This window comes from Ambystoma mexicanum, chromosome 2p (assembly GCF_040938575.1).
Source record: "Ambystoma mexicanum isolate Mex_15411 chromosome 2p, UKY_AmexF1_1, whole genome shotgun sequence".
NCBI classification, from domain to species: Eukaryota; Metazoa; Chordata; class Amphibia; order Caudata; family Ambystomatidae; genus Ambystoma; species Ambystoma mexicanum.
In genome coordinates this window covers 741,532,757-741,555,944 of record NC_090923.1, presented here as the reverse complement: position 1 = coordinate 741,555,944, position 23,188 = coordinate 741,532,757, and the positions used below count along the sequence as shown (strand labels likewise).

Below are 23,188 nucleotides of genomic sequence, written 5' to 3'. Positions count from 1 at the left end.
CGGCACAAGAGCCCGGGCTGTGGAGGTTAAAGCAGAAGGCGAGAGTTACCAGACAGGTGAAACAACATGGCATTGAGTGCATCAGGCGGTGGCATAGACATTTCAGCAGATAAACTGGCAGTGAAAGTGTCACCCTGCTCACAGATATAAGCAATCCAACTCTGCCATCATCTTTATGTGGACCTGCAGGTGTGGCAGATTCCCAACAACCCTTGCCCACTTTTGGGTTGCCAGTTCAACTCTATCGTACTGCACTGGTCACCTGGCTGCCCTGTGATTTCAGGCCCAGGTCCCTACCCGCCCAGTAGCACACCAGCACTGCCTCCCGGCAACCCTTGCACTTGGGTCTGTATCTGTAACCCTACAGTCCCCTTACCTGCACTTTTGGACACCTGCTGTCTGCACTTACCCATGCACCTGCCACCTGCTGGCTGCACTTCTTGTTATTGTTTTGATCCCTCCCCTTTCCCCTGGCACTTTTCCACTCCCAACTCCCATGCACTTGCGCAATCTCAATGTCACTTGGCCTAGTAAGATCAATGACTCTGTCCTCACTTTGTTTAACCCTTGCTAGCCTTATCGCGCCTTGAAGCACTTGTGCATAGGCGCGTTACAAATGCCATATCATATGAAATCATATCATATCAAACTTTACTAAAGTGCTTTTGGTGGCCACTGGTTATTTCCAGAGGCGTAGACTGGGTAAGGACTGAACGGGTAAGGCCCAACCCAAAATCTGTAAATGCCCACTCAGCAGCGCTGTGTGGGCATTCACAGATGTTAATTGCACATGATGGGCTCAACTACATTAGCGTCAGGCCCCACTTGTTAGACAATCCTGGCTACGCCTCTGGTTATTTCATTTTTATCTTTGCATCCTGCTTACCACATCTGCATTAACGCCTTTCTTATTCCACTAAGGGAAGGCCCAGTGGCAACAGGCCACAGAACATCTTCAATCAGCTCTACAGAACATGTACATAGAGTAGGCCATTCAGTACAGCTGATCCTGCACTGGAGTTGTAGGATGTCGCATGGAGTTTTACCATCACGGTCACCCTAGTTTCTCCCCTCTTTCCCCCTTCACTCTTACCCTGACCAGCCTGGCCCGTTTCACCAGGTCGTTGAGCTTCCTCAGGGCAGCGTTGCGGGGTAGGTTCTGTATGTCCTGGAACAGGTCCTGCTCCTCCAGCTCAAAGAGATGGCGGTTCTCAGAGATGAGAAGCGGTTCAGACCAGAAGGAGCCGATGTAGACCCGTAGCACTTCAGGGGTGTTGAAGACCTTGCCCAGCGACCACATGAGGGCACCATAGACACGCATCAGCTGCTGGGTGTCCACCATGTCAGCCTTGTTGAGCACCACGCGGATCTTGTCCTCGTTGCCCTTCAGGGCCCGGATGGCCTCTGAAAACTCGTCGGAGATCTCTAGCTTGTGGGCATCAAAGAGCAGGATAATGCGGTCCACGCGCTCCGCGAACCACTGGAGTACAGCTGCGAAGTCATAGCCTGGGGAAAAAAGAAAGAGGCAGGTCAGTACACATCAAGTGTGAGGGAAGATCAAGATGCTCCACACCAGCATTTCACCAAAATGCTCCGAGAAGAGCGGAGCCCCAGCTCAAGAGGAATCCTGCCTGCTACGGCACAGTAACCATATCCATGGAGGTCCTAGGGGGCCTCAAGAACTTCCAGCAAGCCCTGTTCAGGACGTTGCTTACAGAGGAGCCACAGTTCAAAATTCACCGCCATTTTAAAGTGCCCATAGTTACTCCCAGTTTCCATGTCTACAGAACCTGGCCCTTTGTGGCTGCCCATATGCCACGGGGGCACACAGAAGCTCATTTGCTCCCCTGTGCCTTTTTCCATGGCTTAGGGTCACAATGACACACTGGCATTGTGGGAGGCTTAAAAGCCAGAAGAGCCAAAGATGTGCTTGTATCTTTGAGCGTTTCTCAGAGTAGGGTGCCAGACTATCACTATATACAGAAGAACAGCTATCTCTGGCCCCATTTATCCTTACCCTGGCATCTTTGTCACACATCCACAGTCACCGTTCTCCACAGTCTATTGAGTACATCCTGGACAGGGAGCAGAGGGTACATGTTCTCACTATAGCTAGCCATGTGTTACCATAGTTTGATAGTCTTCTTCAAAGTAAAGTGCCATACAATCTCACATCACCTCCACCAGTCAATCTTATCGCTTATCGAGTTGCCAAGCAGTTTGGGCTCTTTCAGGATTAAGCTTCCACCTTCTGGCTCTCTCTCTCTCTGGCATTTTTTTCCACCCCAACCTTTATGTGGCCAACTCTTGGTTCTGGTTCTTCTGCAAGGCAGTTTGGAACCCCCAAATTATCCTGCTTGCTTACCAGCAAGGACACTTACATTTTTTTGGGGGAAAAGCCTCCACACTTCCAGGACACGCTTGAGCACACTCGAGGCCATCACACAACCATGCGCTAATTGGTGTGCGACAATAACACTGTACTTGAAACAGCTCTTACGAAAAAGATGTCTCAACTCATGCGTGGGTTTCACTCCCTTTCATTCCAACCACCATTCCTTTGGTTCGATACCAATGATTACACATGCACCACTAACACCACAAGCATAGACCCTTCCCCTCAACTCATGTGTACCTTTCCATGTGCTTGTCTTTTATATCCTATCCCGGTTTCTCTTATCCTTCACCTTTTCCCCCATTTCCTTTCCACCACAGACCATGGTCTAGTTCACCCCAGGTGGGATCACCACTCTCTGGGCAAGCTTCAGAGCCGTAAAACCAGTATGGTGGTGATGGGCACAGTATAATGCTTTGCAACATAACATACCACCACTAGAATTATTCCCTCCCAAAATAAAAAGCGAAAAACTGATATGTAAAGCTTAAAGATTGGAAAAGGGCCTGCTACCCCTTAGACGTGCGTTTACCTTCCACTGTGGAATAACACCTCCCCCACCACTGCCTCCTAGCCCGAGTGTAAATGTGTGCCCACCGGTGCACACTTTTTATTTTCTTTGCAAGCTCATACATACTCTATATAGCTTGATGGTCGTGTCACACCCTTACTATATATGTCCTGACACCACGGTATGTTTCTGTATGTATTCACGGATTGGGCTTCAAATTACGACCACCTGGCCAAACTCCATGGTTACACCTCGGTGTCCTTGGTGGTGCATCGTCATGTGAGACCCCAACCTTACATTATGCAGTGTCCTGATCCAGAAATGCATAGGCTATGTCTTTTGATGTGCACCGATAAATTACCTGTGCAAGCTACGTACGGTGCTAGATGGAAATTAGCCGAAGAGGCTGGATTCTGGAGAATTTGCAAGCTCCCTGATAAAAAAAAGAAACGGTGAAACACATTTTCACAGAGTGCCCTAAGTTGGGTCCATTGAATATGACAAACTTGGGTCACTTGGCTCATTATTATGCTGCTATCTAAAACTTGGAATTGTGGTGCTATTGTCTTAACACATATCCGGTGCCTACACATATTGCACTATATCAAGGGTGGATATATATTAAGGAAAATTATTTTCCGAAAAAACACGGACAACTGCTGGCATAAGTACAACGGATGAAAAAAGGGTTTTTTTGTACAAATGTTCTGCAAAGTATTTTATTTGTTTTGTTTTTATGGATGTGTTGGTACTGTTGATCTCGTATGTCATAATTGTACTGCTGTAATTGTTTTGATCGTTTTAAAACAATAATTATTTATTGAGATATGCTATATCTTATATGTAACGTAATGTATTCATCGTTAAGTTTCTTTTTTTCTCCCTTTTTTCTTTTATGTATTATAAGATCGTGTAAAGTTCATTTGAACTAAATACACGTAAATAAATAAGTATCATTTTGGTCTTTGCTCTTTGCTAATTGCTAATTCTAGCTGTAAGGTTAATGTGCCCCTTTTGCGCATGTTCCCACTTGCTCCTCGACATATGGTTTATGTTACCCTCAGATCCCAGTATCCGGCTGTTGTAAGACACCTGGTAACAGGATTCCTCCACTCTCTGCTATATGGTCAGTACAGAGGTTTTGCTTGAAGCACTGTCTTCCCTTTCACAAATAAATGACAAGTGACAGATAAATACTGCCAGCACTGGGAACTGGACGCAACCAATCAGGAATGAGGACTATTGCTAGGACTTTAAAGGACGTCTAAGGGCTTCGCTAGGAGAGGGTGCACAAGGTCCCGAATGAGGTGCATTAGCAGAGCTGTATCTTGCAGAGCCCATTGTGAGGACATCAGGGGTGAAGCACAGACTGAGAGTCATTTGCAGTGCGGTCTACTGAACCATAAGAGGGCTGCACCTTTGCAAAGCTGTTGCACGGCTAGAACCACATGAAGGCGAGGAGGGAAAATGGCGGATCGCTGGCAGGACTCTCAGTGGGTACAGGAAGTGGAGCAGAAGGCTGCCCTGCCCTGCTGCACAGCAGGATTCAGCCACACCATCAGAAGGTTGTGTGTGGGCCAGGTGCTGGAATACCAGGTCGCTCTTCTGTTCAGGCTGATTTGCATAAGTGCTGGAGCACCTGGGAGTGCTTCTACTTATCAACCCACCAAAGCATGCATCCCCCTCTAACCAAGCTACAAACCAAATCACCTCAGACAACGACCAGCTCAAACACTGGATGCCACCCTTCCGGACACAACCACGAGCCCCAGTGCAGAAAACAAAGCACATCCAGAAAGCTCCCACGCACAGACGCCAGTGCCCCCTGGTTCCACACGCACCCACAGATGAGCACGACATCTATCCTATCCCTCTCTCCATCACCACTAACCAACCCTACCCACTTTTCCTCACAGAGTCACGTGAGCGCCTGGCAAGCATGACATTGGCAGCGGTGCGTGGTAAAAAATCCACTTAACATCACAATGGAGAACATTTTCAGAGGTTTGTGTGTTGGGTCCCAGCACTAGAGAGCAGAGGATTCTGGGGGTCTCAATTAAAGTTTACAGTGCGCCCCAATTACTGGAATAGCAGGCAGTGCTGAGGGTCAGGACTGGTGGGCTTTTCTAGGGCTGCTGTGTGTTGACTCCCAATTCTGGAACTGCATGTGGTTGATATGAGTTAACGTTGAAAGGCCTTGGCAGAATAGGAGGGGCTCCTGTTAGGCCGATTGGTGCTGCATTGCCAGGGCTATGCTGAGCTAGGGAAGGATGCTGCGCGTCAGGATTAGCCTGTTCAGTGGAAGACCCGGGTGCAAGCCCCCACGCCCGAATCCCACGTAATGCCAAAATGGTGGGGCTGTTCAAGCCAAGTTGGAGGTGCCCGGCGTGTTTCTCAGTACTTGAGGCCCGCACTGAGGCCCGGCTACAGAGCTGTGTATGGAGTAAGAGCTTGGACGGAGACAGTAGCGCCGAAGCAGGATGTGCCCCAGATTGAACATGCAGCGGCACCATTAATGCATTTAATGATGCCAAGGAAGGTCCAAATCCTGCAGCCCTCCAAGCCCCTTTAAAGGTGGTCAAAGTGGGCGGGAGCAGTTGGAAGCGGTGCTCCTCCACTTTTTTTTTTAAATTACGTTTTCAAAGTTCCTACACTTTTATTTTGAAAGAACCCGTCCAGGCATGGTTTTGTTTAAAAATAAAAGTGCAGGAAGATATTGAAACTTGCACTGCGTCAGGCCTTACTGGAGATTCGAACCTGGAACCTGCTGGATCAGCTCCAATATCACATCACTTGAACTATCCTAGAACTGCTGGATTTTGCACCCAAAAGAATCAGTGGCCTGCTGGGGACAAAGCCCATTTCCAGGCCCCATCATAACGCAGCGCCCCGCATTAATCGGAATGTTTCTTTTGCATTTAAGCAACTTAACGTGTAAATACTGCTGGAACAGCTGCACGTGCAGTTAATGGGTAGGTGTATGGGGTGGCTTTAATATTTAGCATGTCCCAAAAGAGTTTCAAAGGGTGGGTGATAAGAAAGGGGGGGGTGGTGCGTAAAGCTGCATGCCGTGGGGGACAATGAATAGAGTAATGGGGGTGTTTAAAATGCATTTTCTATCCCTGTGTTTCTTTCAGCCTTTACACAGTGGTGGGGTGGTTTGGAGGAAAGGCAGGACCCACGTATGGGGTTGTATTGCGCGTGGGAGGGGGCGTGGTGAAGCTGTTTGTGGGGAGTGGGGGCGGGACATCATGGAACACACTTCTTTTTGTAAACTTTGACCACTGCCCTTTTAAACGCCGCTCCACCTCTCCCCCAACATCCCTGGCTCGCGCACCTCCGCCCCAGCCCCTCCCGCCTGTGCTCCACTCCCTCACTCTTGGCAGCCCACAGCCTTCAGCTGCTCAAAAGCACCAAAAAAGGAAGTCGGGCTGTTTGAGGAAAGCCCGAGAGAGTCGGGCATCATTGTTCTGTAGAACATAGTCTTTAAAAAAAAAAAACTAATGAAAAAATGGACCATTAGTTTGGTGCAAAAAGAGTACAATTAATCAGGGCTTATCAGTGCCGTGCAGACTTGATCTCTCCACACTCTGGGGCTGAGGCTGGTGGAAAATACACATCACACAAACGCCGAGGGACAGAAAGTTCCAGCTCAAATATAAAACTGGGCTGCGGATTTTCCTCTGCCTCTTCCTCCCTGTGGGGACTACCGCCGTGGGGGCCCCGAACACGCCCGAATTCTTGCCTTGTGTTCAGTTCAATAGTGAATGATGGGGGTCGAGGTGGGGGCAAGGGGGAACCCATGCAGCAGATTTCATGTATTTCCAGTTCTGGAAAATATAACCGACAGCGGAACCAACCGTCCTTTTTTGGACCTGCGCCACATTCTCCCAAGCCCAGGCGCTGAGGGGCCCGCTTTTGGCTTTCCAGGATCTCGTCTGCTGGTACCTCAGCGGAGCTCGTTCTGCTCTGCAACGTAAATAGCCCAGAGAAGACGGCTCACGTTTGCACTTACGTGCTCACGGTTTGGGTGTGTTTTGACAGAATTTTTTTCGATCGCGGCAAACTGACCGCAATTTATCTGCTCGGGGCCCAATTTAATCGCAAATTGTTTTTTGTCCCCGCCTCCAATTTTAAGTAAGCGGGGGATACCCACGCACCTCCAGAATTGCAAAATATCAAACATGGGGAGCGGGGGATACCCCCGCAACCCCTGCTCTTCAGGGTTGGTATTTTGCAATATATGCTACCAAATTGCCAAATCAACCATGTGAAATGGCCCAGGTCCGCTCTGGGCCATTCAGGAGTGTAAAGAGGAGTAACCCCTTTACATCTCTCTTTTGGACTCTGCAGTGCAAATTGAGTAAACGCTACCTGCCCTGTATGCATAATTCTCTTTGTGGTACCGAAGGGAGAAGAGGGGAGGCCATTTCCAGCACTGCACGTCCTTAAACAAACAGAAAAGGGTTTTTTTTTGTATGGGGTAAAGCACAGAGGTCTGACTCACTCCAAAAGGGTTGGTTTTAGTCCATGCTAGGAAGGTGCTGGTCAGGGACTCTGACACGTTAAGCCAGTGTTGCAGCAGGAGGGCTTCGCGCCCTGCAGATGACGTTTCTCCCAGGCCTTGCTTCTTTTAAGGAGCACATTTGGCATGTTTAAATGCCAAGTGTGAAACTGAGCGTGTGAATAGCCCGTGTCCCAGTTGATATGACGTAAGCATTTCAAACCCCTTGAAACTGCACCTACGCTGAAGGAATTGGCTGTACAATGTACACCTTGATTTTAAACTGCACTATGAAGACTAGTCTGTGTTGCGTAGACTTGGTTTCCATGGAAACAACGCGTTGACTATGTTTGTGAAACAGCATATTTTATTCACGTTCTGCATAATATGATGCATGCCGTTGTCAAAGAATGACTAAAACGACACCTGTGGTAGAGGCTTTCAGCCTCACACCCTATTGCACGCTGGTACTTATAGGCAAGACTTTATAATGTGGAAAACTACAAATATAAAAACATGATAAACGCCATGCCCTGAAGAAGAGAGGATTTACAGTGCAGGATTTAAGAGCTCTGTATCCGCATGTTTTCCGAGACTGAAATAATATTAGGAAAGGGGAAACTGTGTTTGGTTGTTTGTCTGCATTACAAAGTTATGTGGGCTTTAGAATATTTGTATAGACTGATAGAAAAGGCCCTTTTGCGCCATCTTCATTCCCCTGGATTAGCTTGAGCCGAGAGTTTGTGATGCAGAGACGGCGAGAGAATAGACCAGGGAGGCACGACGCAAAGGTTCGTTTCCAGTGAAAGGCATCATGGAACTGCAACATGGGCACTTATTTCCATGACCAAACCTTTCATGAGAAAGAAGGAATCTTGAGGAAGAAGGGAGGACAGTCTGTATTTTCAAACATATGTGTGGTGTAAAGAACTTTACTGGATTGTTGGTTTTGGACATAAAGGGCAAGGGAGGTAAAATGAATGTTGCATGCAAGGCAAGGTGGGCTTTAAAAAAAAGAGGGCGAGCATGGGTACCACTTTAGACAATGTGCCACCACCAGCTTCAAGAAACACAAGAAAGCTCTACTTGGGCAAAAGCGTTCTTATGCTGGTGATGTATCACTGGGTGTGGGCATCCCGTGTTCTAGTGCAGTGTCCTGTGCTGCATGCAGCCACCGTGCCAGTGTGTCACCACATACGCCTTCCACTTGCTGGCTGGAGTGATGCCTGTAAAGACTGGATATGGCAGAGTAGAAGCACAGAGCACCCCAGCCAAGATTCTCTATATGGTAGCTTTGGATGAGCAATCAAGGCTTAAGCTCTCAGGACGTGATGCAGGCTAGTTCTTAAGTACAGTGTAGTCCCCAAGCCCCCACAAAGGAATGTCCAGACACTATCTTATGTGATAACACAGATTTTTAATTTAAATAAGGTTCAATATGTATGCACAATCAATAACACACTTTATACTTTGGCAAATCTCATATAAATATGTACAATGTCTATGTGGTACCACAGTTCTCTATTGACTCCTTTAAAATAAACCGACTGCTGACAGTTCTAATTGCATACAAATTAAACAGTAATGTATATCAACATAAGACATAGGAAGGAAGTGAAGTTAGGTTAAACAATGGCAGAACACTTTGTTCCACTACCATAAACCAGTTCTGGGTGAGGATCTCCCCACCTGAGCAACCTGTAAATAAAGTGTATCAACAAGCCCAGTCCATATATGTTTAAAATAGTCTTGTTTCCTGCTAAAAAGGTTCTACTACCCCAATGTACCTGGGTTTAGCAGAGTTTCTTCAACAGTTCGCCGACGGATCCCTCATGGATGAACTCCCTTTAAAGCAGGAGCCAAATGGCGTCGAGATTCCTTATAGAAAATGTGAACACTGTCGTCAAGAGAGCAGCTTCGACCTTCGTGGTCTCGTCGAAGATCGGTCATGTACGTCCTGTGAAGATGAGGCGTGCTGTGCACCTCGATGAAAAGAGTTTGTTGCCGCAAAGCAGATCGATGAAGAACGTAGGCCTGGCAGCAGGCGTCGGGTGTCGGCGTTGGCGTCGACGGTCGGGATGCAACTACGGCTGGCTTTCTGATCTTCGTTGATCTATGTCTTTGTGGACTTCAAGTGGTGGGAAACCCACTGGTGGATTCTCCTCGGTTCGTCAGCGACCTCGACTTTCTCCGGCAGGACAAAGCGGCCAATGGTGATGGCAAGGGAGCCCTTCGTTTCAAATGTCTTAGGCAAAAGGTGGAGTGTTGCAGCTCCGGTTGTTGAGTATCACGGCATCAAGCTGTCCCCGCTTCTGGGCAACACGACTCGATGGATTTCCAGTGGTTACAGCAAATCTCTGAACCCTGGTCAACGACGATGGACTTCGATGGCCTCAATGTTCGAGTGCTTCCCTTCGAGATTCCTTGGCGGACCCCGTCTCCGGGCAACAATCTTTCGGGACTGACTTCCAGGGCGCCAGGGTGAAGATTAGGTTTTGAACGATGCTCCTTCGTAACTCGGGGAGAGGTCTGTTAGCCAGGTCCTCTCTTGGATCAGTCCTTGAAGACTTGACAGATTTCAGATTGCGTCGAAGGAAAGCAGCAATTCTTCTTCTTCCAGATGGGCTTCAAGGATAAGCATCAAGTTTCGACTTCCACTTCTGAACAATTCTGGTAAGTGAGAGGTCCCAAGATATTATGTTCTGTCTTTCATTCACACTGCTGAGCCAAGCTCAGGCAGCCAATCATTCAGAAGGGCGTTCATGCAGGCAGGCAGCCAATCAGGCTCACAGTGTATTCAAGCCTTTCTCTTCCATCCAGACACCCATAACAAGGAATGTGATTCGGGGCAAGCACCCAGTCTTTCAGCACACCAGACTGTATTCATGACGGTTTCGGGCAGTCTCATTCTTTGTGTCACACACACAGATACCAGACACCCATAACATGGAATGCATATTGGTCACACACTCCATTCACCCAGGTCTGACCCCAAGGGTGTACCAACAAAATACAGTCACTGGGAAGGCTCCAGCCAGTCTGGCCCCACAATACCATATATGGTTCTTCCACTCCACAGCCAGTCAGGGGAAGGGACAGAGTCAGGGCTTCCCAGGACTTTGGGAAAACAAGGTAACAGGTTGTAGAAACCAAGAGGCCACAGGAGCAATCTTGTTTCCTATCAGGAATCCACTGATTCCTATGGCAGGGTCTGGGTATCCCAAAATGGAGGATACTCAGAGCACCAGTCAAATTCAGCATGGAGCTGCCACCAGCCCATACCCTGCTCTGTGGGCCACACACAGGTGCCCAAAAACATACACTAGGGGTAGAGGGTTGTACCCCCACCCATGGGTGCCATAAGGGTATCCCAAGGGTCTCTGTTCACCACAACCAAAAAGAGGAAGAGCTGCACTGCCAGGAGTCCCGCATGGACTTCTGTGCAGCAAATAACACAGTACACATGATAAGGGAGTACAGGACAAGGACATCGAGGCCTATACCTCCAATACATTTCCAGCATCACAATGCCCCCTTCACAGACAAAGGCATGAGGGAAAGGTCGAAACTAAAGCAGGCTAATTAAGAAGCACTATGGTTGTAGTGCCTCTCTCCGGAGATCACTGGGGTGTGTCTACCTGTTCCAGCTGCAAGCCCTGACTTTATCATGCATCCAAGGCCAGTTGCTATGCTTGCCTGATGCCTTCTATTTGTAGTTGGAGAAAACACAGCCACAACCATACCCCTTTTGTACAGCATGTTTGTGTAGTGATTTTAATTGTGTCAGGTTGGTTTAGTATGTGATTCATGCAATTTTAAGGTTATCTCTAAAAAGCAAAATATTGTTTTAGCCCCTGGTAAGCAAAGTATGTACACATATTTATTAATACCAACACGAGCTGTTTAGTTATGTTGTCAAGTGCCAAAAATGCAGACTGGAATTAAATCCCAACTTCATCACCTAACCTAAGCGTGTGATCCCGGGCAATCACTCGCTGTGTCTTATGTGACAACATTAGGAAGTCATATAAGTGATTCAATTCAGTGTACGCTATCAAAACATATCCCCACTCATAATTTACTTGAATGAAGCATAAAATAAGCAAATAATTTGGCTTGTGAACAGTGAAAACTTTTACTTTGTTGGAACGTATTTATCCTGCAAAGAAACGTTTTGTCTCTAAATGTGTAGGACGCCCTGAAGATCTTGGTTACAGTTGCTGTTAGTCGAAAGGAGTTTTAGTAGACTTTCAATTCAAAGCAAAATGATCGAAACAATCGAGAACACAGCAGCAATAAACACGTTTGGAGCAGCAGTATCTCGGAGAGTTAAACAATCTACAGATACTAAATTTACATAAGATAATGAAAGTGAATTCTTTGCCACAGTGTCTAATTTGCTATGTCTTCATGCTATTTGTAAGTGCTTTAATTACAAGTTGCTAACACCAGCTTCTTATAATATTGCAATCGTTTTCGTTTTATTATTTTGAGGTGCAGGTGCTGTGCAGAGCTGGCAGTATGGGGTGCATTCTAGAGTTTCACTCTGGGTGCTAGTATGTATTTTCTAGAAGCTGCCACAGAAAGAGTATACAGTGCACGAGGGAGAGGGGAAGGTGTTCTAGTGAAGCAGTAATGCTGCATTCTGAGGGTCGGACTGGGCAGTATTGGCCTACAGACCAAGGGCCCGATTCATGGAATATTTGCCCGGTTCAAAGTGACTTTGCACTGCTGAGAAGTGACTTTGCACTGCTGACACAAACCCTCATTCATGGAACTGTGCAACGTGTATGTTTCCAGGGCAAAGTCCGTGCAAAGTTCATTTTGTACTGCAAAAATGACTTTGCCTGGGATTTCCAGGCATAAATACACCTCTCACAGTTCCATGAATCTTTCTGGATGTGGATATCATCTTATTGTACCATTCCAGCGGGCAGGGGCAGAGGGTTACAGGGCAGGCCAAAACATGGCTAGAGGGGGATAAGGCACCAGCCAGCAATGAAAGATGTGAATATAGTCTGGGTTCATGCAAAACTGGTTGGTGGAAGTGGATTGCGCCCGTACTTGTGACGCATTAAGTGCCCCCCCCCCACCCACTCCCTTCCACTTTTGCGATTTCATATCTCTTCCTGGGCCACTCCAACCCATTTGTGAAATTGTCATCAACAATTGCATCATGCTGTAGTGGAGAGTAAGAAAAAACAAGCATTGGCAATGCCAACAGTTTGGGCTTTTGTGTAGACATGGGAAAGGCACTTGCCAGGCACTTCTGTAGTAGCATTAACTTGCCATCAATGGTGACAGCTGAAAAATTGTGCTAGTACCAGGGCATCTAATAACATTGCCTGGCAAATGTCTAATACTTACACACAAGCCAAAAGTGCTGGCTTTGCCAATGCTCGTTTTTAACAGGACTTCAGTAAAGGGCATGCATAGTGCTTATAAATCGAGTGGCTGAAGGCAGACATGGTTAAGACATTTTTATTATACGAGTAGCTCGTTTACAACTCCAATTAAGTCATTGAGTCTCAGAAGACTGCTTTGAAGAAACACTGGCAGGCATTTCAAGTGCAAAGTTTGATGGTAAGGCTTGGTTAAAGCAAGCTCAAACAGTCCCCATGAGGAGGTGCTTTGGGCGGGGGTAAGAGGGCAGGAACTGGGTAGGAATGACCATTGGGATTAGCATGGCCATGGGCAGTCATTGTTTGGGAAAATAACCAAAAAAACACCTACAAGCTTTGTGCCCCTCCTCTTATTCCATTTCTCCCCACCTGTACTCTAATACAATCGTTTTGACTTATAGGTGGCATTAAAGCGCCACCTAACAGCCCAAATTAAAAATTGTGCGTGCGTGCTGAGACGCGTCAAATACCAGTTTTAGTAAGCATTGTCCTATCGTATCATATCCAGTTAACTCATGAGATATGGATTCCCAGAGTAGTCACTCCATTCGACGGGCCTCATCACGGGCCTCATCACGGGCGCTGCCACTCAGTTTGGCACTAAACCGCCAGATTATGGGTGGTGGTAAGGCAGTCTTAGTTACCCTTCATGGAATCCCATAGAATTCTATCGGGATTATTGCGCAATCACCCTTTGCTGTAATGCGGTCTGCAGTAATTCCTCTAGTTTTTGGCGGTAAAGTGCAGGAAATCCCTCCATCCATGAGCTGGAGAGATTTCCTGTACTTCACCTGTACACTCACCTCCGACATTGTAGTATCACGGTGCAGCAAAAGTGTTGGTCATTCCTTTACCGTCACATTTTTACTGCATCGCCACATCCTAAATTACCCCTAATGTATCCTCACTCCACCGTAAAGCAGAGAAAAGCATGTGTGTTACTCTACTCACTTGTGTAGCTATCGTGTTTTTCTACGCACATGCGTAGCTCAAAATAAGCAGCAGAGCAATGTACACAAATTAAAGAAGATGCCCAGCTCAATCTAAATTCATTAAACAAAAAAGATACAACTGGTATACGCAATGCAAACAATGCAATTGAACAAACTTAGACTGTTGCACTGAAAAAAAGCGAACCAACAAAACCACACGCGCTACAGTTTAAAAAATGTCCTACATTTCCTAGTGTGGTAAAACAAAGTTACACAGTGAGGAGCTCATTTTGAAGAAATTAGTAATTTGGAGGTGGGGTCCCATTTACACTTTAATGTAAGCAGGTCCCTGCCACCAAATTTTGGTCATTTGCACTGTAGGGTGCAAATGTAAAGGGCAAAGGTTGGTGTACAAGCATGTACATCACATTTTGCACTTCACATTTACACTAGGGCTGTGTGAAATTCCGTTCCACCAGACCGGGAATCGAAATTGATATGTTTCGCTGCAGTCTACCGTTCCGCCAGCCTCCCTTGCATATCGAACAGAACGGTGCAAAGTTTCTCATGCCGCTAAATGAATCTAGCATGGATTGAGAAAAACGGCACAAAGCTTCTCGTGCCACTGTGCAAACCTAGCATGGAACAAAAAGAGTGGCACAAAAGGTCCTCTGCCACTGAGCGAACCTAGCACATATCGAACAAAAAGTGGTGTAAAGTTTCTCGTGGCACTGAGCGAACCTAGCACAAATCAAAAAGAGTGGCATGAAGTTTCTCGTGCCGCTGCCTGAACCTAGCATGAATCAAACAAAAAACTGTGCAAAGTTTCTTGTGACGCATGCAAAAATAGCACAGTTCAAAAAAATAGTGCAAAGCTTCCCATGCCACAACGCGATCTAAAATAAGCCATTTGTGAAGCTTCTTGTGTCGCTTCATGATACTACAAAAGATCAAAAAAAGACCTGTGCAAAGTTTCTTGTCTCGTGAATTTAGCACAGATCGAAAAAAGACCCACTTTGAGTTTCTTGTGTCGCTGTGTTAGCCTATCACGAATCAAAAAACCACGCAAAGTTTCTTCTGGCACTGCGCAAAATGCACATGATTCGGAAACCCTGCACAAAGTTTCTCATGTCGCTGCACGAAACTAGCACGGATCAAAATCAAAGACTTGTGCAAAGTTTTTTGTTGCGCTAAACGAAACTAACATTGGAATAAAACCACACAAAACCAGATGAAATTTCAGTGGCAATGGAACCGTAATGCTATTTCACAGAACGGGTGGAAGCAGATTCCAATGTGGATTCTGCACTATTTGCTTTGTGGGCAAAAATTATGCTCACCCCTAATTTGCACTCTGCAGTGAAAAGTGCCAGGCAGTGTTTACTTTTAATTGGCAAGCGCTCACAATTAAACACTCTCTGACATGCTTGAATGTCAGAGAGCGCTTCATTTTCATTTGTGAACACTGCTTAACATCCGTGCATTGGTAAGCAGTGTTTATAGTGAAAAAGAAACACTGTCCAACACACTTAGCGTTTATTTGTAATTTTAAACGTTGCCTGCCATAATCTGAGTATGCCTGCTATATGCTGGTGCGTAAAGCTGTCGGATCCCATAGGGATGTCCATTTGTATGGCAGAGAGGAAAGAGGCGGTGGATCCGGAAGTTGCGTTCCCCCCTCCTCTCCACCATAGAAATGATTGGAAATGGGGGGTTGTGTAAATAGAAGGCGTAAAGCAAGGCTTTTACGATTTGCATTAACGTTACGCCCCCATTGAACATGAGCCCCGTAATCTTTATGTGCTACAGCTATAGAAAGAAGCCTAACTATTTAGACAAACATTTCACAAACAGCTACGTCTTTAGTTCCTTCTGAAACATAAATAAAGTTGGAAGTATGTGGAGTGATACAGGTGGCGAGCTTCAGGAGGCGTAACGTGAATAGAACTCGGGAGTGGGGTATTTTCCCTCCGGACTTTCGGGATCTCGTGCCTCAGCCGCATTGTACCCGGTGGATCTAGAGCTGCTGTGATCACCATGCGCTGCGAGGGCAACAAACGTGGAAGAATGGCGCTATACAAGACCAGTTCACAATACATTACATAATACAAGTCCTCAAAGGAAACCGGTGCAGCGACCTCAAGATGTGGTTAAAATGCTCTCATGTTCTCCCTCTCGTTATGACTCGTGTTGTTGCCCTTATAGACGAGGGGCATGATTCGGGCAGCCCTTTCCATGCTGAAACATGAACAGGTAAATAGGCTAACATCATAGGGTGGACTGTTTATTTTCTGGAATGAATTGGGATGCAAAATATCTCTTTGATATTTTTCAGCTTTGGATCTTCTATGAAACATGGATTTTAGACTGCATGCTAGTGCCTAAGGTGAATCCCAAGGGCTTAGCTCTGGAAGACATCATTGGTGTTATTAGCCCCAGGAGGGGACCTAGGACATTAAGGACTCATGATGGGTCATGGCACTTCGCCAGGGCTGATCTTTCTCTTCCATCGCGGAAGACCATAGTATCATCTCTATTTCTGATGGATTAGGTTTAATGCACATCCAGGCGATTCAGACCTCAGTGGCCTAGAGAAATATCCCCACTTGGCAGACAACCCTCACTGATGCCAACTTCAAGGTGGGTGTCCTCAGCTTCAGTGCTTAAATGCCCAACGCTACCATCGCTGCATACAGGACCATACTCCCCGTAGGCATCCATACTCCTCTTGAATTACTGCTTGTCTTGTCCTGTCTCTGGTCTATGTATACACGTATTACCCACCATCCACTAATCAATTTGCTTATTACTTTTCCTCTGTTATTAAGTGAATTCATATTAGTACACACGAAATTGCGTTATGCAGTGATAAAATCGCTGCAAAAATGTCGCCTGAACAATATGGGATGAAAATATGGCCTTTTTGCCACGATATTTTGTGTTCACGGCCATTTCTCCATGTGTTGATTGCTGCACTGTTCTAGGATTTCCGCAGACTAGGGTCTGTGGCCTGGGTGGGGGGGTGTGCGTCTAGCGAATAACCTCAGTCTGGCTGCCTAGTGTCAAGGTCATGGGTGAGGCCTAGCTACATGCTCCAATCCTGACCTTTGTTCTTTTCTCCGCATCTTGTACGCGTGAATGCAGCGGCCGAGAGCGTCGGTGGTGGGACACTTCCAAGACATACATCATACGGTTGTGATAGTCGAATAGGTCTTATGTAGGCAGAACAAGTTCCTTCTTATGCATCTAGGGTCAAGAGACTTTTCCTGAAGTAGAGGGCTATTGGACCAAAGTTTATTCCCCAGTCCAAAGAAACGGTGATCCCACTAAGTCACTGACTAAAGAAAATGATTGAACTGAGAGTTTGAAAGGCTAGAAGGATGAGGAACATTTGATCAAGCATTGATTTGACACCTGTGATCAAATCGTCACCTGAGCATAAAGATAAATGGGACCAATAGGGCAGCTTGAATATTGCTTTAAATGCAACTGTTTTTACTTAATTTTAGAAAAAAAGCCATATGATCCTTGGTTTAATGTCAGTAGTTTTGCGATGTGACAAGATGGTCTGTCTGCTGCATTTATTTTGAAGAAGTGGCAACTTGCTTTAACATTCACCGTTTCACATTTATAAGAGGAATTATAACCCGGTGGAATGACGATTAATATGAGCCGGAATGGCTCCCAAATCCAATAAAAGGCCTAGAAATGTTTCATTGTGGGGCGGGGGGGAGCTGTGTGAGCCCCCCAGTCATCGCAACCAGCAGCGCTCTCAGTGTGGCACTCCCTCTCATCAAGGGAGCGCAATACTAACAGACACATTGCCGGCGCGGCTCTCAGCGCAGCACTCCCTCTCATCACGGGATTGCCGCTCTGATAGCCCCGCCACCGGTAGGGCTCTCAGTGCAGCCTAGCAGGGCTGTCGGTGCGGCCCTCCTGTAAGGAGAGGGAGCTGATCGCTGACATCCCGAGCACCCGCACCACTGACTTTCTAGCTGGGGCGCACCTCACAGACGTGGTCCGGGCATCAGAAATCCCCTTCTACCCCTCCGCCCCCTGCCTGCTCAATCTTCACCCTACCGCACCTGGCCTGGCAGGCCCAGCCGGGCTTCTCCCATTAACGCACCCAGGCTGCCATCATTACTTTGCTGAGCCGCATCTTGCAGACGCACACGTTTTCTAAGCCCCACCCCTTCCTCCACATCACGTTTCTAGGTGGTTTCTGGGAACCAGCCAGATCCCAGAATACAATGGCACCCAGCGGTCAATCATAGAATACTTTACTCAATATTCCGGAGGAGCTGTCACAGATGCAGAAGTGACACTTACTGATCAGTCAGAGCATGGATTTGACTAAAGTTCTGGGAGGGCATTCGCCCAATTCCAGCGAAAAGCAAAAAGGCGTTAGTACAGAAGGGCTACCAAGTAGTCATTGCATTGTGACATTAGAAGACGTACTTCTAGCCTATGATATCGTTGTAGTGCGTGTTCATGCCACCATGGGGCAGCATTCTGCCTACTTCCACAGAATACAAGGCAAATGACAAGCACAGTTCGGGCAATACCACCTTGCATGGCTCTCAAGATGCAGAAGCGCCAGAGTCTGAAGGAGTGGTCTCAAAAATTGACCCCCAGGAGAGATCCGAATAAAACAAGAGTGGAAATAAAGTAATTATTAATTTCAAAAGATCCTTCTTTCTCAGCTGCCTGATTTTGTTGGACCAGACACTAGTGTTTTATTGTATGTGTTTTTGCGCCCGTTTGTGTATTTGGCGGTCTGTTTTCTTGGATTTAAGAAGTGTGGACGGTGCTGCAGGCTGTGCGCGAGAAGAGTAGCCACGCCTCTGAATCCGGAAGTGGGATGGAGCGGCGGTGCCACGGTGTCCGTCGAGAGGAAGAGATACTGATACGGCTTCAAGGCAATCCAGCGACCCTGTGGCAAGAAAGTTGCCGTTCCCAAGACACTCACAGGAAGGATTGTAGCGAGTGCAAGGAGGGCAAACTTCCACTGCGCTGCCCACGTGCGCCCTCGGCCTCCACCTCCAGCCACTAACATCTAACGGAAACTCGTCTACTCTCTACCCCTGTGCTTCCCACAACCGTGTGAGGCAGGGTTGTTTTTATTGTGTATTTCATGCTGGGAGACCGGACCCCATTGCTTGTTGTACAGTCACGCGGTGCTTTAGGCGGTTGCATGTGCGTGTTCTCTCAGGCTGCACCCGGCAGCACGCGCCTTTGCTTTCTCTCAAGGTGCAGCTTCTAGTGCAGTTTCTAGTCCCGTCCAGATTGTTTAATGTACTCCCTGCTTAGACCCCGGGGGTCCCAGGATTCTGCCGTAATTGCCAGTGTATTAATGGGTCATGACACCAAACCCAGGCTCTGGAGCGTGTCTCCTCGGGTGACAGGGCACACTTTTGACCTTGTATGAGTATTGTGTTTTTCCTTCTGCTGTGGTAAAAGTGTCAAATGGCAAACTACCTGTGAAGTGTCATCACACTCCAGCCGTGCAAGACTCTTGGGGCTTTTCTTCAAAAGGCCTTTATTTGACCCTCATAGTTTTCGTGTCACCTGTTAATGCTCCACACTTAACTCGAGGCTCTGGCACAGGCACAGGTAAGGCGTTGCCTTAGCATTCTCCACTCAGTCACGGAGTCAGGGTGGGGCAGGAGGGTGTGCCCCCCACCCCCTGTTTCCACTCTGGTGCCCAGGGCACCCGCAGCCTCCCGCCAGTGCCCTATTACCGCCCCCCCCCCGGCACCAAAAGCTGCCTCTGCTACTGTCTCCACTTCCTTGTAAAGGGGTGGTCTCAGTTCAGTTACCCGTGCTATGCTGGGCAGGCCCTTGACAGGATTGCTGGGCTGCTGGCCCCAACCCAAGCAGATCATGTTATTCTCATGCGACGATCACTCTCAGAGAGTGTGGAGTCCAAACTGCGACTTAACCTCTCCTCAAACTGCAGAACAGAAATGCAACCCCCACCTCACGGTGTGGGTGCACCAGTAGCACCAAATCCTACCCCCAGGAGAAAGTACCGGACGGCCTGGCAGGTTTGGGCCTGTACCCGCCAGAGGCGTGCCATGGGCAGATTAGGCTCTGAGTGCCACTGCCTGAGTCTAAGGGGCAGAAGTTCTAAAAATAATGCTCTGGGCTTCTAACTTAATTGATTGTCAGGGCTCACTATCCTGCTGTCTTCAGTGCTCCGAATGTTTTGCTTTCATTTTTTTCAGTGCTCCTCATTTCATCATTTTGCTTTAGAACATATGCACGTGCTCTCGCTTGAGAGGCTGCCCTGGAACTGGAGAGGCTCAGTGCAAGGTACTGTGGCCTCTCCCCTCTTGGGCCAATCTCTACGGTCTAATGTCACCTTGTCTCTGTTTTGCAAGTCCGATAGTTTAACGCGGATTCGTTAATAAAATGTTGCTATGTTTACATCTATGTTTGTTTAGACCTTGGTTTCTCTACCTGTTGCCTTGTAAGTGACGTATAGGGTTTGCCTGATTCCCGCCATCCCGTTCCTGCCACACATCTGGTAAGCATCAGTCTTGAGTTCGGCCTGCACTACCTACGGTAGCTCCGGCTTTGTGAATAGCTGGTTTGGGTTTTGTGGTAGCTGAGCTGAAGTGTGTCCAGCTTGGTGCTGCTCCTCAACGTGAAGTAGAAATTCCAAGCTAGTCAGAATGGAACAAAGGGAAAAATATGTCTACAGTGTAGCGCACACCAAGAATTCTAAATAAAAGAAAACATTTCTATAGTAGGAGCTCAAGAGTTCCTTAGTTATGCACCTAGATACATTTTGAAGATTTACTTATTCTATAGTTTTTTATAACGCACTTAATACCCAAGTTCGGTTTGTTAGCACGGATCAGGGATTCGAACCTCTGTTACTTTGGGTGGTTTTGTTTCCAAGACCAGCAGGTTGCCCCTGTGCTATCCTCCGTTCACGAAAGGCAACTGAAAGGGAGATCACAAGGAAGAAACAAACTCTGCCATATGCTGGGTGACTCATTCTGCAAGTGCCTTACAGGCCCTTCAGCAGCACTAGCTCCACCACAGCCTACTGCTCTGTCTGTCCCGCAAGCCAAAGGGGATGATGTTTCTGGAAATGTCTCAATGTTACAGAAAACAAGATGGCAGCGAGAACATAACCGCGAAAGTCCAAATAAAAATATTATGCAACATATTATACTGAAGTCTTGTGATTAGAATGATTTCATAAGATAAATACGTAATAATTATGGATTTCCTACAAGGGAAATGAGGGCAGGGAACGTGCATTGACCTTTTTTTTGTTTTCCATTTTATATTTCAAAATCTTTGTTTTGGTACATTTTTTGACAGCGTAGTAGTTGTTCTAAGCACACCTTCTTAAATTGTGACTGCTCCTCTTCATTCCAGGAGCGCCAGCTCGACCCCATCTGTTAGGCCGCTCCTTTCCTAATCTGGCCCCAAGTCTTGTAAGGGTCCCGTAACTACTTCAGATTATGAGGCTGTGCCTGACGCTTGCGAGGCCCCACTCCCAGATATGTGTGACACGTTAGGGCCTTGATTTCACAAAGCAGGGACTCTTTCTCCCCCAAAATTCTTTAAAGTGGGGCTGTAACAGCAGGGCCGGCTAAAGAGCTGTCAGGGCTTATGGGGGCCCATTTCAACATGTTTGCCACCCTCCCCCTTCCATTGCAGCGGGGAAAAACAGAGGTGCCAGTGGGGCAACCAACCAGGGGCTGAAACACTAAGGGCCTGATTCATGGTAAAGTGTGCATTCATCCCACAAAGTCCCTGCTAGACCTACATTGCGCGTCCCTACGCACAAAGTTTTCCATGCGTGCTCTGCGTATTCATGGTATTTAGACCGTATAGTAACCCTATTTGTTTGTTTGTTTGTTCCTATGCGCAAGCAGCAGACGAACGCCCATGACACGCCCCATTAAAGCAAATCCAGCCACATATGCCAACCTATGTGCCCTCCCCATCCATGAAGTATTGCACTCTGGCAATACCAAGTGGAAACCCCCCAACCAAGGCAGCACCCCGGCGACACTGTGTGGGGTCCCCGTAATACAGAGCACACCATCAACATGCGTACCATTTTTTGTAACTGTAGTCAATCCACGGTAAATCTCTGTGTGAACCCCATAAACCGTGGCTGCACCCCGCTACTCTGCATACACGCACCCCTAAGTCTCCAATTGACACCCCAACTGCGTGCACGCACCCCTAAATTCCAAATCAGAACTTACCTTTGTACGGTGATTGCTATGCGATTGGGGCCTTGCGCCTGCTTTCACGTGGCGGAGTGATCGGGAGCTTTACGTGCTTATTTCCCTGATGGGATATTGTGCGCCCAGATCCATGAATACGCTTGGTTTTGCATGGTGCTACGTGAGGGATTTCCTCTGGCAGGCCATCCCTCGACACGCCCATGTAATTCCTTGTTCTTCCTCATTCTGCGTGGAGAATGGGGACTATGCATGCTCCGCCCCCTAATCAAATCTCTGCACAGGCCCAGCCCAGTCCACACTCTGTGTGGAGTAGCACGCAAGGAGCTCGACTGCTCGCAGAAGCCTGCGGGACCAGTGCAGAGTCACAGCAAGGCCCCAAAAAGGCCTGCAAGGTCGATTCCATGAATCCACAAAGGGGGGATTCGCACGTAGAATGACGCACAAAGTCCCTATTCACAGCACATATTATTCCATGAAACAGGCCCTAAATGTCTGCTGAAAAGTTAATAATGGCTCTTTGACAGAAGATGTGCTAATGTCAGGGATGCCTGAATAAAAATAAGACTACAACAGGGAGGTGACGGCCTTACGGGCCAGCAAAGGCAGCAATTAACCTGTGTGCAGTACATGTTTAATTTAATGCCCCGAATTAAATTAGTATGTATATGCCAACATAGGGCAGGTGCTGGGTGGACCCCTAGGTCCCCGAGGCCCAGTTCAACAGAAATGGTTGGAGACCCTGACGCCGTTCCTGACTCAACTCCAATCCCCCTAGAGTGGCATGACTGTGCCCGCGCCTCACCTGCCAGATTCGTAAGCCTGTCACTAAATCCCCACTAGGCAGTCGCTGAAGCGGCTGCTGGGGAAGCCGGCCCCTTCGGGGACTTCTTAATGTGCGTTCTCAAATTGTCGACATGATCATTTCGACTGGAAGTTTTTTTCTTCCCTAGATTTTCCACTTGGAATTCCTGAGCATGACAGAACCATGTCTCCCAGGGTGTGGCGGGTATAGGGTATCCCTAGGAATGCGCCACTGAGCGGGTGCAGGGCACCCCACACCCTGCTCGGTCCAGACCTACGAATGGTGCGGGCGGGGCCTCGCTTTCAGGGCCAGCCATTCCTTGGAAAAATGTGTTAAACCAGCGAGAAATTGCAGACCCAGCACCAGCCCCTCCCCGCCGACCCCGCCAGCTCAGTGTTTGTGCATTCCTAACTCTCAGCTCAT

At 47.6% G+C, this 23,188-nt stretch overlaps 1 protein-coding gene across 1 annotated transcript in view; it reads right to left on the bottom strand.

Annotated features, from left to right (window-relative positions):
* The window catches only part of EHD2 (EH domain containing 2), a 176,022-nt gene that overhangs the window by 93,017 nt on the left and 59,817 nt on the right, over positions 1-23,188 (bottom strand). The window contains exon 3 of the mRNA XM_069644369.1: positions 1,094-1,506. Coding sequence (XP_069500470.1) covers positions 1,094-1,506 — 413 coding nt within the window. The remainder of the gene's footprint in view (positions 1-1,093; positions 1,507-23,188) is intronic.